General features: G+C 34.5%; 3 protein-coding genes across 3 annotated transcripts; all 3 read left to right on the top strand.

The window, feature by feature from the left end:
- Positions 1 to 1,744: 1,744 nt before the first annotated feature.
- LOC106364919 (transcription repressor OFP18-like) lies at positions 1,745 to 3,030 on the top strand. Its single transcript, XM_013804399.3, has one exon. The coding sequence runs from the start codon at positions 2,082 to 2,084 to the stop codon at positions 2,883 to 2,885; it is 804 nt and encodes a 267-aa protein (XP_013659853.2). The 5' UTR covers positions 1,745 to 2,081; the 3' UTR covers positions 2,886 to 3,030.
- Positions 3,031 to 6,808: 3,778 nt separating this feature from the next.
- Positions 6,809 to 9,971, top strand: LOC106367951 (protein SMAX1-LIKE 3-like). Its single transcript, XM_048741090.1, has 3 exons — positions 6,809 to 8,211; positions 8,422 to 8,620; positions 8,709 to 9,971. Exons 1-3 carry the CDS (start codon positions 7,103 to 7,105, stop codon positions 9,753 to 9,755), a joined length of 2,355 nt encoding a protein of 784 aa, XP_048597047.1. The 5' UTR covers positions 6,809 to 7,102; the 3' UTR covers positions 9,756 to 9,971.
- A 5,318-nt stretch (positions 9,972 to 15,289) lies between these two features.
- On the top strand, positions 15,290 to 16,355 carry LOC106367952. Its single transcript, XM_022691087.2, has one exon. It carries the CDS (start codon positions 15,429 to 15,431, stop codon positions 16,056 to 16,058), a length of 630 nt encoding a protein of 209 aa, XP_022546808.2. The 5' UTR covers positions 15,290 to 15,428; the 3' UTR covers positions 16,059 to 16,355.
- The last annotated feature ends 417 nt before the right edge of the window (positions 16,356 to 16,772 follow it).

Here is a 16,772-nt window from a genome sequence, read left to right as displayed (position 1 = left end):
AAAGAGATGTGAATTAATTGTAATTAATGTTTGGGAAATGTTTCAGCTGAAGCTACTGCTAGTCTGCTACGGAACTTAAATTTTTTTTAGCATCGACGTCATATCTTTTGAACCTTTGATAGTTAGTTGGTTAGTTCGACTGTTAGTTGAGTTTTACTTTCGGTTTCTTCTATTTTAATTCATTTGTGCCATATGTAAAGTCTGAGATACGTACACATGCATGCCTAATGTAAATTTTTATATTCGTTTCGCATTTTAATTTAAAATATTATATCTTTTTACTATAATATCTTAAGCACTAGTTCCTGTTTTAACACTAAACATTTATCAAAAGGTTCGCCGTTCATTTAACCTTTAATAAAACGACTACCTACCAAGTATAGAAAATAGCTTGAATCATTTTACCTACCTAATACGGTCTGTAAGAGATGATTACTGTATATATAATATAATAGAAGCTTAGCAAATAATTGGTATATCGTTTAGAATTTAGTTATCAGCGGATAATTTGATTTCTCTAGGGGGTCTGGAGATAATTGTACTGATCATGTGTTCAAATATTTGGTTTTGTTACCGAATAAGTGCATCTTCTTTAATATTGCAAATTCTTAGTCTATTTTAAGAAATAATTATAATATTACGATCATGTTGGATATTGTCTGCAAGTACAGCTATCAAGTTTCAACTAATTATTTTGGTGATGTTGTAGAGTTGAGAGGATCTCCAATGTAATACTTCCGTTGTTCTTCCAAAATGAAGTAAAAGTGAATATGGAGTAAAAATGTTCCAATCCAATTCTATTTTTCATTCTATAATGAAGTAATGAACAAAAAAAATAAATTACTCTATTTATGGAGTAAACTCTATTATAGAGTGAGATATAAAGTTGAGTTGAAGTATTGTGTACTCTATAATCACTTTTACTTTATTTTAGAAAAAAATAGAGTGAAGTTGGAAATGTTCTGATAAGCGAATACACACTACGTAGCTTTTGGCTTTTGCAGACACTAGTTCATTGCCTAGTTACGTTGCATATACTAGTAATAATTATTTCGATTTTCTTCTTGTAACATAGTTTTTTGCTCACTTTAGAAATTAAGAGATTGCTTGGTAGTGTTTGTGGGTCATAGTAGTTATTGGTATTTGATAACAATTATAAAAAATTACAGTTTTGTGCTGCTTCAAACTTTTCAAAATCAAAATTGTTTTCTGAATATTTACAATTACATGTTTATACAAATTCTCGCATTCACAACCACATCTGCCTTTAAATTAGTCAAATCTTAAAAGTATATTCATCCATCTATTTTGATCTAACTTCAACCTGTTTAATTAAGAAAGCTAGAGTGCTGATCAACAAATATAGTTTCTGAAAAGACAATCAATTACAGAAAAAGACTTAAATCAAAGTGGTCAACGCAACTAGGGTGAATTAGTTTTATGTATTTTTCTATTATTAATAATCAAAATTAAAAAAATATTAAAAGCGATATTAGATAAAACAAAGATAAAAGCTTAAATTAAATAAAACTTAAATGTACTATATGCATGTACTTATATCGTGCATGTGACTTGCATTTTCATCGACAAGTTAACCTAATATTTTTTTTTAGAAAGTAAATTCATGTACTATTAGTCTTTTTTGTCAACATGTACTATTAGTCTATTAACGGAAATGTAGTTCATGTAGCGAATAAATTATATTACTGTAATATTCTTATATTTGAATTTTTGATATTCAAATAAGGACATTTTAGCTAATACGAAAAAATCTTAACCGGGATAAGCACTCAGATAAAATGAATGATCCCCAACCAAACAATAAATATGGAGCCAATAATTAAATACCATTAAAAAAGACAACAAATCTTGAAACAAAGCAAATAAAGCCTCTCTTCAGAAAAAGACCCACCCATCCTTTCGTGCAGCATCTCCTTTTTTTAAGCTTTCCAAAAGCCTTAAATATTCCTTCCCTGTCTCACACATTAAGCCACATTCTAAATCCAACTCCAAAAAGAAAAGAGAAAACCTATACTCTTCTGTAGTCTTATTTTCTCAACAATCAAACAAAATACAAGAAAATGGGGAAGAAAATGAAGCTCCCATTTCTGAACAAGATCATTTCATATTCATCATCTTCTTCCTCTTCATGGCCATCACCTTCTTGTCATCAACAAAGCCCTAAGAAAATATTTTTCAGAGCTTTCTTCACCGTTAACAAACCTAAAAATGTCAACAAACCCGAGCCACCTTCACGCAGCTTCTCCTCCTCCTCTACCACCACCAACATCATGGAAAAGCCACGGGAGATAGAGTGTATAGAGAATGTGATTAGGGGACTAAAATCATCAAAAAGACTTATCTTCGAACGTAGAGGAAGATCAAACTCCATACTCGAAGAAGTTACTAAGGAAGAAGAAGAAGAAGATGCTCCTGAGGAAGAAGATTCTATAGAAGGCTTCATGCTCTTGTCCTTAAAATCAAACGACCCGTACTTGGATTTTAAGAAATCCATGGAAAAGATGGTTGAACTACACGCTCTTCATCATGATTGGAGAAGGCTCGAGAAGCTTCTTTTCTTGTTATTGAAAGTCAACGTTAAGACAAGCCACGAATACATCTGCGCCGCGTTTGTCGACTTGCTCTTAAACTTAGCAGTAGAAACTTCTAAAGACATCGCCCAAGAACCTCGTCCTGTCCTCGTCGAGGAATCTCCATCGTCGCCATTATCATTCTACACGTCGTACTCGTCCTCAGATGATACCTCGTCGACGTCTGTCCGGGGCTTACCGGAGAATTTGATAGGTGAGAAGAGAAGGGACGTTGTTTGTTGTTTATCGTCGTTGTTTGAGATGGAGGAGAAGATTATAGACAATATTTATTAGAGTGGTTATGTTTCTTCTTAAATGTTGTTTATAGAATTACATACATAAATCATATGTCATGTTTTAAATTTATAATACTAGACACAACTCTAGTGAAGCAGTGGTATAAAACGGAAATTGAAGTCGAACCAGTTTATTTTCGCGAGAACCAATGTGATTTTTGTTTGTTTGTCAACCATAATAATCGTTGTGACAAAAAAATTGCTCAGAATAGTATACAGAGGAAGCTCATTTGCTCGACTGACACTTTTTAAGGCATTTTAATAGCATTTTACAAGCTTAGTAATGCTTATACAACTTTGTTCTTCCACGTAAATTTAACTCAATACCGAATAATGATTTAGTGGCAAAAACTCTTAAATACAAACCTTATCAAAGTTGTTAAGGCTGCACTAGGATGTGGCTGACCGAAAGTGGGGTAGTGTATTAGCCAAGATGCAGCTGGATCTCCTGCACAGAAACTGGTCCGAAGAAATAGAGAATAAGTGTCCAAGGTTTAATTCGGACCATGACCATTGACCAAATCAATAGTTTCAGCGAATTTGAACATATTTTCTAGTAGGAACTTTCTTTTTCAAATTGCACAACATGTTTTGAGCATGGAAGCATTAAAGATTAATGAAAATATTTTAAATTTTGTATAAATTTTTTAATTCAAATGCAAAACAAAATCCACAATGTTTTCGTTGCGGACAAAGGAGGTCATCGCCAGAAATTTAGAATGTTCATTTGGTAGAAGCTTTTATATAGTCCAACGGCTCAAATACATAGTTAATCGCTCCTTGTGGGCTCTACGAAAACGCATAAATATTGGGCTTCTATTAATTTGTTAGCTCGTCTCGCGCAGGATGCGAAACGACTTATTGTGACTGAGGTTGAATGTTTATTGTTGGGGGCAAACAAAATTAGTTGAGTTTGAGTAGAGGAAAAAAGTTTCATTGGGTGTGCCAGAAGAAACCATCTATATTCCGTTGCTTTCTTTCAAAGCACTTTTGATCTCAGATGATTTTTGTCTCAGCTTTGTGTTTCTTTTTGTTCTAAGCTCATAAACAAAGCAAAATACTCGGTGACTAAGAGCACAATTAACGGAGGTTATAAGAGGGGTTTTTAAGTGGTGGATCCATCTTTTGTGTAAAAACCGGTGATAGAAGAGATGAAATAAGGATCGACTTTGGTATGTTTCTTGCATTGTTCGCGGGCCTCACTGATACGTGGCGGTCCGCGATTGGTGTGCTTTTTAATTTTTTTTTAGTTCGGACAAAAAAAAAATTTGAGCCTAAGAAACCGTACAGCAATAATCATGGTCTAAGTTTTGAAAATCTGATGCAAAATATTCTGTTTTTTTTGTAAAAGGCCAAATTCTTTAAAAGTTGATAGCTACATTAATTAAATTTTAGCAAGTGTGCTTGAGAGACGGGTTAATTTCACATTCTGTTCTTCTCGTAAGCGCAAGTGTTTTAGAATCATCTGGGGTCTGACCGTCTGATCCTTGTTAAAGCATTCAAATTCGACTGTTGTGGTCATACTTTCTAGAAAGGACTGGTTATGCAAATACTTTTTTCCTATCTTTGGTGGTATAGAGTTTGAATTTTTAGTTAGGGGAAAGAAAGTTTGCTAATTTTTATTAAAGGAGAAACGGGTTGATTGGGTGTGCCTGAAGCAACCATCTATATTCCTCTGCTCTCATAATTCAAAACACTTTTGCATTCAAATGATTTTGATCTCCCTTTTCTTTTGGGTCTAAGCTAATAAACAAAGCCACTTCCTTCCTTTTTCCTGTCTTAAACGCAGACAGCAAGGAAAAAATAGTTGATGAATTTGTGTTTATTCCCTTGCTATTGGTCTGTGTATTATACATTTATACATAAGCGGGTTTAAGATATTTTGTTATATATATTAGCATTTTCATGATAATAGAAGAAATCAAAGCTCTCTAGCGAATAGTGACCTATCCTTCAAAATATTTATGTATCGTCCTCTTATTTTCAAGAAACATATGATTGTAGGATCATTTCTCTCTTATTTTATGGCACAACATCTCCTCATTTCTTAAGTTAATAATACATAAATGCATGGGTAAATGATGCTTTAGCTTCTTTTGTAGAAGCATTGAGAGGGGAAGTGAGTGTGATAGTACTTGTTGCAGGGAATAGTAGCTTTCAGGTGAAGGTTTACATAAAAACAAGTAAAAAGCTGTAGAAAAGATGATTGTGGAGTGAAAGGAAAATTTCTTCTTTCTTATGAGGATTTTGTAATGCAATATTCTTCTTCTTCACAAGAAAATATAGTTGATTTATTACTATTTTATTAGTCTTTTAGGACATACATATCTATGGTGGGAATTTAGCTTAGATAATTCTCTTACCAAAGTGTATAAATCTTATTGAAGATTCCTAGGCAAGTTGAATGGTGGTGTATTTTTCTATTCTTTCTATGCAGTGGCATGCTACATGTGAGAGAGAGATATGTTTTCATCAAAGTAGAAGTATAATAGGTAAAGCTCCTTGTACCAATTACTGCAATGATCTCATGTTTGAATAATCATACTCGGAATCATTTCTTTTTGTTCTTTGATTTAAACACTTCTTTATCCTTGTCTAAATTATGGGGTCTTCATTAAATTAGTTTGTATTTTTAGTGGATTCTTTAAAGATTTGATAAGATCTGCATATGTTTACCGTTGTATGCGTATGTACTTATTGTTGTCAAGATAAGATAAATACATGACTTAACATTTGATTAGTGGTACGAGAATCAAACTTTTTTTCTCTTAAGTTGCAATTATAATAAATGCACAGTTCTGCTTCTATGAGTATACATCTTGATTTCATCTTCTTGTGTTTTTTTTTTATTCTGTGAACTCCTGTTACTGACCTGAAACTTTGATTTCGTAAGGCACATGAAAATGATTGGTCGTGTTGATAGCAGAAACAGAGACTGTCCCCACCAAGATGCTGGCTTGTGTGCTTTCGTTTAATCTTTTTCTTGTTCAAAACACCTTCGTTTCTTCTTCTCTCTCGTTTTTAAAATGAAAATTATGGTCCAAAAGCTACCCACTTTTATGAAAGTAACGAAAGCGAATGATGCACTATATATATAAAGTCTGTGATGGGTCAGATGGTTTGAGTTACTTTTTAGTGTTTTGATCTTTTAGGGGGGTTGAGTTTCTAAATACCATGCACAAATAAAAGAAAAGAAAATATACAAAGACCAAACTGGTGATCATACTTAGTTGGATGAAAGAAACATAATACTCTTGAAGACTTCTCATGCGTCCATATCGGTCAGGCGGATGATCAGTGGACTATATCTATATGTATCTCTTGGAACATAATTTGACATTGCATATATTTATTGTATATTGATAACTTCTGATACTTTAGAATAAGGTAGGAAAACTATTCATACATTTTCTCTTAACTGGTTACATGCAGCACTTATTAAACTATGTTAACTTGAGTAAAACCAAAAATATTCTTAGAAAAAATATGTTTGTGGCTCCTACCTTGTTGCTTAACATGTGATCCTGAGTTGAGATTACTTGACTAAATCTCACTGTTGTTTGAAAAGTGCTGGGACTTGGCTAGTAGTAGCTAGCTTCAAGGTGCCAAAAGGAGAGAGTGATTATATTCCAAATATTTTCTACTAGTGTTATTGGGGATATTATTAATTATTTATGTATCATATAAGTGAATGATGATTTGCGTCTTTAATTTGGTTCTTTTCTGAATAAGTGATACACTTTGCAGAAAAGAGAGAGACCCACTAAACTCCAGTACCCATTACATCTTTTTTTTTGTGAAATTTGATGAGAAAGAAAAGAATATAAGGGCAAAGCTGAGTGTTTTGACACTGCTTTGTCATCACATGCATTCCACTTTACACTACAAAATCCACTTTAGACCCTAAAAATCCCTCGAATTTCGCCTCACACAAGAAAGGCATGCACACATCCTCCTCTTCCTCATATACTGAAGACCTTTCTCTCCACCTGCTCCCTTGATCTCTCTCTCTTTCCTTACCTGCTCTTAGGTTTAAGACAGCCCCACCTTCAAAATCTAAAAACAGTGAATAGACTTTTTTCTTTGGGTGCTTTCATTTCCAAGGTAAATAGAAAGAAGAGAAGAACCTTGAAACCTTTACCGTGGACCTCTCACTTCTCAGTACTAGCTAGTACTATTCCCCACCTTGTGTTCCGTTAAGGTGTTTGTGTCACCATGCGAGCTGGAGGCTGCACGGTGGAGCAAGCCCTCACGCCTGAGGCTGCAAACGTGGTGAAACAAGCCATGGTCTTAGCTAGAAGAAGAGGACATGCTCAAGTCACACCTCTCCATGTGGCTAGCACCATGCTCTCTGCTCCCACTGGTTTACTCAGAACAGCTTGTCTCCAATCTCACACGCACCCTCTTCAATGCAGAGCCCTAGAGCTCTGCTTCAACGTGGCTCTAAACCGTCTCCCGACCTCCACAGGGAGTCCTATGTTAGGGGTTCCAACGTCCCCTTTCCCTTCTATCTCTAACGCTCTCGGTGCCGCTTTCAAACGCGCGCAGGCTCACCAGAGACGTGGATCAATCGAGGGCCAGCAGCAACCGATTATAGCAGTCAAGATTGAAGTGGAGCAGCTCATAATATCCATTCTCGATGATCCTAGCGTTAGTAGAGTGATGAGAGAGGCTGGTTTCTCGAGTCCTCAAGTCAAAAGCAAGGTCGAACAAGCTGTTTCTTTAGAGGTTTGCTCCAAAACAATTTCTTCGAACAAACTCATGTTAACTCCAGCCAGTAACGAGGATGTCATGACCGTTATAGACAGTCTAGTCGATAAAAAGAGAAGAAACTTTGTGATCGTGGGAGAGTGTTTAGCCACTGCTGACAAAGTTGTGAGAGCAGTGATGGAGAAAGTTGACAAAAATGATGTGCCCGAAGCTTTAAAAGACGTGAAGTTTATAACTTTGTCGTTCTCATCGTTAGGACAACCAAGTAGATTAGACGTGGACCGTAAGCTAGAGGAGTTGAAGACACTCGTGAAGAGCTGTGTCGGAAAAGGAGTGATTCTAAATCTTGGAGATCTAAACTGGTTCGTAGAGTCTAGAACAAATAATACCAACAACTACGGTGTTGTGGAGCATATGGTTATGGAGATTGGGAAGCTGGCTCATGGTTTGCTCATGGGAGAGCATGGAAGGTTTTGGTTATTAGGTCTCGCGAGTTCAGAGACTTACGTGAGATGCAAGTTTGGTCAACCCTCGCTTGAGTCCCTTTGGTGTCTCACTACTCTCACGATTCCGACAACTAGTAGTAGCCTCCGCTTGAGTCTCGTCTCCGACAGGTAAAGTCTTCTCAACTGTTTTGTCTCTTTTCGAAATTTACCTATAGTGTTTTTGCTTTATTTTGTACCTTTTTATATTATTTATTGTATAATTTTATCTGCTTTCTTGTGAAAATTATTAAAGAAAGTTTCGAGAAAACATGTTATTTCATTTCAGTTTAGATTAGATATTAAATCAAATTTAACAATCTCTGACTAATCATCATGCAGTGAGCTTGAAGTCAAGGAATCAGAGAACTTACCCCTACAGCTGCATGGATTAGAGGAGCAGCTAAACTTATGTGAGGAATGTTCTGTCAAGTTTGAAGCCGAAGCTCGGTTCTTGCAATGCAACAATAGTAATGTAACCTCTCCAGGTTTACCGGCGTGGCTTCAACAATACAAGAAGGAGAATCAAAATAGTCACACTGTGAGTTGTATAACAACACCAAATCAAAATTCACATTTCTCATTTTCTTCTTTTACGAGCGTCTATGTTTGATTTTTGGACTTGGCAGGATTCAGATTCTTTAAACGGACTTGTATTTAAGTGGAGCACAATCTGTGATTCAAATCACAAGAAACCATCTCTAGAAATACTCACACTCTCTTCCCCTACTTCTTCATTTTCTAGTTCCATTCAACCTTTGAGCACTCTCCACCATCTTGATTGGCCCGTGATCGAGACAAACAAGTATCATCCTCAAGATTCTGTGACCCCTGATGCATCCCACTTAAGACTGTTTATTCCAGAACATGATGAGCAAAAAACGATTATCTCAGCAGCTTCTTTGAGCGATGGAATGGAGGTGGAACATGCCTCTTCCAGGTTTAAAGAGATGAATGCTGAAAACCTAGCAACAATATGTGATGCCTTGCATAGCAAGGTACCATGGCAGGAGGATATAATCTCAGAGATTGCAAAAACAGTCTTGAAATGCAGGTCGGGATCTACTACAAGAAAGATCAACGGAAACAATGATATAAAAGAAGATACATGGATGTTATTTCAAGGTCTTGATGTAGAAGCTAAAGAGAAGATCGCTAGAGAGTTAGCTAAACTCGTGTTCGGATCCAATGACAGCTTTGTCTCAATCTGTTTAAGCAGTTTCTCATCTAAAAGATCAGACACCACAGAAGATGTGAGGAACAAGAGGTCGAGAGATGAACATAACTGGAGTTATATTGAGAGATTCTCTGAAGCTGTTTCGTCTGATCCAAAGAGAGTGTTCTTAGTGGAAGATATAGAGCAAGCTGATTATTTGTCTCAAATGGGGTTCAAGAGAGCTATTGAGAGAGGAAGAGTTTGTAACTCGAGTGGTGAAGAAGCATCTCTTAGAGATGCGATTGTGATCTTGAGTTGTGAAAGATTCAGCTCAAGATCAAGAGCTTGTTCCCCTGCGCTTAATCAGAAATCGGACGGTTCAGATCAATCTGAGGACAAGAACGTCGTTACTTGCGTCGCACTCGATCTTAACCTATCTCTTGACGATGACGATTGTGATGAGATTGGCTTGCTTGAAGCTGTGGATGCACGGTTTCATTTTGAGTGTTCATCAACATGACGGTCATGCATATGTGCATGCAACGTAGCCCATTTTATAAACATGATCATCAGATAATCGATTTACATCATTCGTTATTTGTTTTTGAGACAATACTTTGTGGGTTAACCGTGTACTTTCTACAACTTTTTTTTTTACTTGGCTAGGAACTTTTTAGAAGCTGCAGAAATTATGATTCTAAAGGTAACAATGACCAATTTTTACTTGGCTACAACATTTTATGAACTTTTTTTTACTTGACCCCTATGATTATCCTGCCTCCGTCACTGGTGTTAGCCATGCTGGTAAATTAAAAAAAAAAAACGTTTAGTCTAAGAGATGAGCGTACTATCTACTACCACTATTTCATGCATATCAATCTTTACTTGCATACAAGATTTCATCTTTTTAGTTCAATTCACTGTCATGCAAGTTCCAAATTATAGGGTTCTTTTGTTTTAATTCTGATAATAACATTTCATTTCTTTTGTCAACAACTTTACAGACTTGACTCTGTAAACCAGACTGGGAGATATTGATCCATGTGAGCGACGAAAGACGTTTGTCTCCTGGCACTGCGTGCTATATTATCTGCCTTTTTATTTTGCTACTAACAAAAAGAAAAGTAGATTAACAAAACTTAAGCCAGAAGAAAGAACGCTTAATCTAGAAGAAAGAACATGCAAAATATGCAAAGCAACAATATGCTAATTACTTAATACATAATTAATTTTCCTTAATTTTATCACAAAGCAGTTTACTCTCATTTTCACTTCATGAGACCCCCACTTAAGAAAAAGTTATATATCGTTATGTATAAGTTATTAATATAGAAAAAATTTATATGAAAATAATACATTATTATGGAATTGCATATTTTATAATTTAGGAATTATATATAGTTTATACATTATAATATATAAAAATTAATTAATTATTTTCAGGATTATTTACTTTATAATTATCAGATGTAATTTTACTATACAATTATGATTTTTGTATAATAATTTTAAGTGAAGTCCCTAAAATCCAAAGTCCCACTCTCATAACATACATATATAAGGGGTGTTGCAAAGTTCTTCGTAAAGGGAATAATTCTACATTCAACGAAAATATCACATACGGAATATGAACTAGACAACCCATAATTAACCCGTAATATGTCTTAGTGTAAAGCAGCCAAAATTGGTCATTGTTACCTTTAGAATCCAAGACAACTTGATTGATATTACAGATCTCCACAAACTTTATTGCCCATCTGTTTCATTCCATCTTTTCTTTTATTTTTTCCAAGGAGAAAGGAAGAAGCCACCACCTTTATAATCTTAACCTGCTTTTCTCTATTTCTCTTTTTCCTTTTTACGAGTTTAGTTTTCTTTCAAACTTACAAGTTTTGGGTAGCTCTATGTACCTCTTTTAAATCGAGGATTATAATATTAATGGAACACTTTTGTCAAATGATCTCTTTTCACAAAGAAGGATATGCTGCGTATGATGGAGAAAGAACGGATATTCTAAATTCATTGATAACTTGTATCCGAACGAGTTGTTTATAATATTGGATATCAGCATGAAATTGGAATGCACGTGAATACTTATCAATATCGATGTATATTCGTTTCAAATTTTGATTAACATGTTATTCATTGCATTGTTAACCAAGTAGCTGGTAGTGTAGTGGTAAAGGTTAATTTAGGGCACGTATAAATCCGTATGTCCTAAATTTAATTTTTATTAATGACAAAGTTTTTGTCACTTGGTCGGTCTAATTTAGGTTTCAACCCAGACGGTTTACATGATAATCTAATAATAAAATATTTATATTAGTCGCTATACATTTTAAATATGGTTTAGACAGTATGATAGCTAAGTTATTCTATAACATTAAATGCATTTTTTATTTGAAGCCGATTGAATCAACCGATATAATAATTAAATAAAATGTGTTGCATTGTTCGAATGTTTATATTATTATTTTTTGAATGTTTACTTCCATAGCAACATAAAGAATAAAGAACAGGACATCGCATTTACATACAAGAACAAATCTATGGGGACATCAACAAAATATCATTATAAGTAATATATGATCATTGTTTTTGATAAAGCATTAGATGGATATATGGTGTTAATCTCATATAACATTACTCATCTTAATTCAGGTTGAGATACCAAGAAGTTTATAATGTGTGTGACTGGATATCAGATTGTAGACCGGATGTTTTTGATAGTTTGTCCACCTTTATATTAATATTTCGTGTTAACCAAATTTCAAGGTTTTTAGTTGGTTATGTGTTTTTACAGTGCTTTAATATTTGGAATATAATTTAGGATTTTACTAAACCCATGATCCTTCTTTTTAACCGGCTTACCTGCTAATATGCATACATGATCACCAAACAATTAAAAGTAATAATAGAAATATAATAGTCCACATATGACTAGCAAAACCTTTTTAGTTACTTACCCACTGCATATATAGTCCATTCCTAAGAAAAGAAACCTGATATACTAATATATAAATTGAATAAATGATAACATTTCCTGATTATTTGAATCATACGACTTGAAGGAAACATCCATGTGCATATACAACAAAGATATACACATTTATATATCTGCAAATTAGATAAATGAATATGATATGTATGCGCATTTGTGTAAATCTATCCATCACTTCATGCATGGAATCTAAAGTTTATCCTCAAAAGCAGGAAGGGAGATAAAGTTAAGCATGATACTGGAAAAGTATATGGTAAATTTATTTACTAAATTTCCATAAAGTGGGTGACCCTTTTAAAGCACAAGAGAAAAAGAGAGTAAAAAGCTAAATTCTACCTCTCTGCTTTTGGAGTTTTAAGCTTTTAAGAGCCTTGTGATGGGGCATTAAGTCATTAGACACCTAAACTTTTATTTCAACAGAATTCGCTTTTTATCTTTAACAAAGCAATAAAACACACTAGCTTTTGTCCTCTTGATAGCTTTTGTTTTGTGTTGATAAGAAAAGGGAGAAAGCACAACTGTACAAATCGTTTGTTAGAGCATGATTAACTCTAGTCTTTTATTTGAGATTCTTAACTCATGATTTGACATTTTTTTTTACACTTTTCGACTAAGAGATATCTCTTGTATCTCTTATTTAAAAGCAAAAAACCATTTATTAGCCGAAACTAAAAACTCCAGGTAAGATACTAGGATTAATCATGGTCTTAGAGCATGTTTAGTGGGGGGGGGGGTTCTTAGGGTGGGGTTCTTAACGGAATATAAAATACCGCCTTTTAATTTTTGACTAAAAAAGCTTAATGATGGGGCATTAAGTCATTAGACACCTAAACTTTTATTTCAACAGAATTCGCTTTTTATCTTTAACAAAGCAATAAAACACACTAGCTTTTGTCCTCTTGATAGCTTTTGTTTTGTGTTGATAAGAAAAGGGAGAAAGCACAACTGTACAAGTCGTTTGTTAGAGCATGATTAACTCTAGTCTCTTATTTGAGATTCTTAACTCATGATTTGACATTTTTTTTTACATTTTTCGACTAAGAGATATCTCTTGTATCTCTTATTTAAAAGCAAAAAACCATTTATTAGCCGAAACTAAAAACTCCAGGTAAGATACTAGGATTAATCATGGTCTTAGAGCATGTTTAGTGGGGGTTCTTAGGGTGGGGTTCTTAACGGAATATAAAAAACCGCCTTTTAATTTTTGATTAAAAAAGCTTACCCCCCCCCCCCCCCCCCCAATTAAACATGCTCTTAGAATGTGAGCAATACATGAATCCAACTGACTGCGCTTTAGTTTTATTCAACCAGTGATCTCCAACTAACTGTAGATTTAGTTTTATTCAACCGGGAGCTGATATGGCCTAAAAGAACTTCATAGTCCACATAGCCCAAGTCCATATCTCTTGATGAGACAAGGGCCTAAAGCCATCAGCATCAGGCAGTTCTCAGCGAGTTTATTATGATTAAAAACAAAAGAAATTTGTTGTAAAGATTTAATAGAATCTCTTATCAACGCTAATGGCCTAATAACTCTTGTACACACATTTCTTAGAGTTCATTTGCCTATATCATAAATGAAGAATTTGAATAATGAAAAAAAAAAATTGAATAATGCAATGTTTTTCATTCTAATTAAAAATATACATAGAAAACAAGAACTAAACTGAATGTCTTTGTTATATAAAATCGGTATAAAATTCATATATGTATATATTGGTGTACCCTGTATGCATACAAATAAGTTTTATAATTTTCTTATATTTGAAATTCAAACTTAAAATTATATGGTAGCTATAATCAAGCAAGCGACACAACAATAATCAGCAACAATCAATGACAGATACATCAAAATAAACAATCTATATATTTATTCTATTCTATACTATTATTTGAGAAGTGAATTGGCTTATTTGTCATGTTCTACATGATTTTAGATAATTTGGTTATTTACCATGCTCTTATGATTTTGATTAATGAGTCATCAATTTAAATTTATACTATTATTTAAATTTTATTAAATAAATAGAAATAATGATTGGGATAGAATTATAAATATTTTACTTGATCCATTAGTATAAACCTTTTCAAATTTACTATTTTCTAAATTTGACATAAATAGTAGATACAATTATATATATATATATCATAAATCATACATATATTGTAGTTTTTTTTTGAGATGCATATGTTAAGATGATTAATATAATGTAATAAGATTTAATGTTATTCTTCCATTATCAACCAATCACAACTTCTCTTTCAACTTTTTATCAATAAATTTATTTTATTAAAATTATTATAAATTTAAAATATATACAAAAATAAGTTGTAAATAATATTTATATAATATCGCGGGAAATCATCTAGTACAATAATAAACTATATCGACCAATCTAATATCAAACTGAATCAACATCAAAACCAACAGTAATAGTGATATCTGATAGCTGGTTGCTAGTTGTTACCGACGACAATATCTGAATATACATGAAACAAAAATTGATGTAATCGCAAACCACAACAATGTCAATGATGTTAACATGATAATAGTTAACAATTGTTTGGGCTTTTTTATAACCAAATAGCCCAAAGCTCTAGATGTCAGAGAATCACATGGTCTTTGAAATTGATTGCTCCCTCTTCTAATTCACGAGCAATTACATAGCATCTGCTTTGTAAGTCACTATCTGTGTATTATCAACAAAAACAAAACTATAGAAAGTTAGAACTCCAATTGCTTTTGACTATTAATGATCTCTCTAACCGGAAACTACCCGGCAACTCTTTCCCGATGTGACACTTCAACTGTACAATCATTTATACTCCCTCCGTTTTTTATTATAAGTCGTTTTAGAGAAACTTTTTTGTTCCAAATTATATGTCGTTTTCGGTTTTCTATGTAAAATTTATTAATAATTAATGTTGTATGACCAATAGTAATATATCTTCTATTTTTCTATTGGTTGAATTGTGGTTAGGTAAATAATTAATGATGTTTTTGTTTAGAAAATATAAGAAATTAATGGTTTTCTTAATCTACGTGCATAGCTGTAAAACGACTTATATTAAAAAACGGAGGGAGTAATAATTTACAAAATTACCCTCTCGAGTCTCTGTTCTTATCTCTAAAACACAAACCCATAATCTCGAGTTCCTGTTCTTCTCCTGCTCTGTCTCGCTATCACGAGAATGGGTTTAAGCCAAACCGCAACCGCACTCGTAGCTGTATTCGCGTTGTGTCTAACGGCAGTCACGGCCCAGCTCGCCTACGTTTTATGGTGGAAACGGCGGTTTCGTCGGCGGAGTATCTCCGGAGGATCAGAGCTCGACGTGTTTTCCTCCCGCGGCGGAGACCCGACGGCGACACCACCGCCGTCGAAGGAGCTTCTCTACTTCTTCCTCTTTTGTGTAGAAAACAAACAGTTCCGGATAGGATCCGCCACCGCTCCACCTCTTCCCACCGCTGCACCGCCGGCCGATGACGTGGCGTCAAAGTGGTCAACCACGGGAGAGGATTTACTTTCCGGTCCGTCGGAGACTCTGTTTACCATAGCTGAAGACTCTACCAGCGAGAGTGATCATAGGACGGCAGATATGGAGCCACGTGGAAGCGTATCAGTCGACGATCATGTGAGAGACGACGAACTGGAAGAGGGTTCTGTCGTGACGGATCAACACGACGACGAGGTTGACTCTAGTGAATATAATCACGACGAGACTACGCCGTTTTCTACTCCGTGTGCTTCGCCGCCGTTTTACACGCCGTCGCCTTCTCCGGTTCGTGATGACATCACGAATGAGCTAGGCGAGGAGAGTTGAGATTATGGGGAAATCCAAATCTCTGATTAGTCGGGAATTGACCCGGTCAAAGTGTCAGGGACGAGTTTCGTTTTTATCCGGTTAGGTTTCGTATGGGTCTTAAACCGTAATTTAACTAGTTTCGTAACCGAACCGAGACCCTATTGTGAATTTGTAACATTATTGATGATGAATTAGGCTTTGGTTATGTTTCTGGTTTTCTTTTTTCTTTTTGTTATAATATCCAGAGAAAAGGGTGGTTGACATTAGACAATGGGTTGCACCAAAAGTCAATACAAGGCATGTCATTCTAATCTTGATTACCATGTAAGTACATCAGAATATACCAGCTCGAATAATCGAATCTAGGCGTCACAACAGTCCGAATCAACAAAGCCATCAAAGAGAACACCACTGAAATCCATTTAAAACATTATCTTAACTTGCAATATGTTGATAGTTGATGGTGGTTTAAGAACCATTATGGCTAGAAACACAGACAATCATTGCCATGATTACCCTTGTATTTTTGAGATAAGGTTATGATTCCACTGGTTGTTCTTGGTGCCATTAGCAACACTTGCTATCAGAATATTAATTTGAACTTATGGATTACATGCCCCAATATCAACTATAACTTTTTATATCAATATAAACATTTTAACTTCCTTCAACCAATATAAACTCTTTCGATTGGTATAGTATATGAGGGTTGTTCAATATGGTAAAACCGAA

The sequence above is a fragment of the Brassica napus genome, chromosome A9 (assembly GCF_020379485.1).
Source record: "Brassica napus cultivar Da-Ae chromosome A9, Da-Ae, whole genome shotgun sequence".
Lineage (NCBI taxonomy): Eukaryota > Viridiplantae > Streptophyta > Magnoliopsida > Brassicales > Brassicaceae > Brassica > Brassica napus.
Note: the sequence above shows the minus strand (reverse complement) of the source record. Positions and strands in the feature narration are given on the sequence as shown.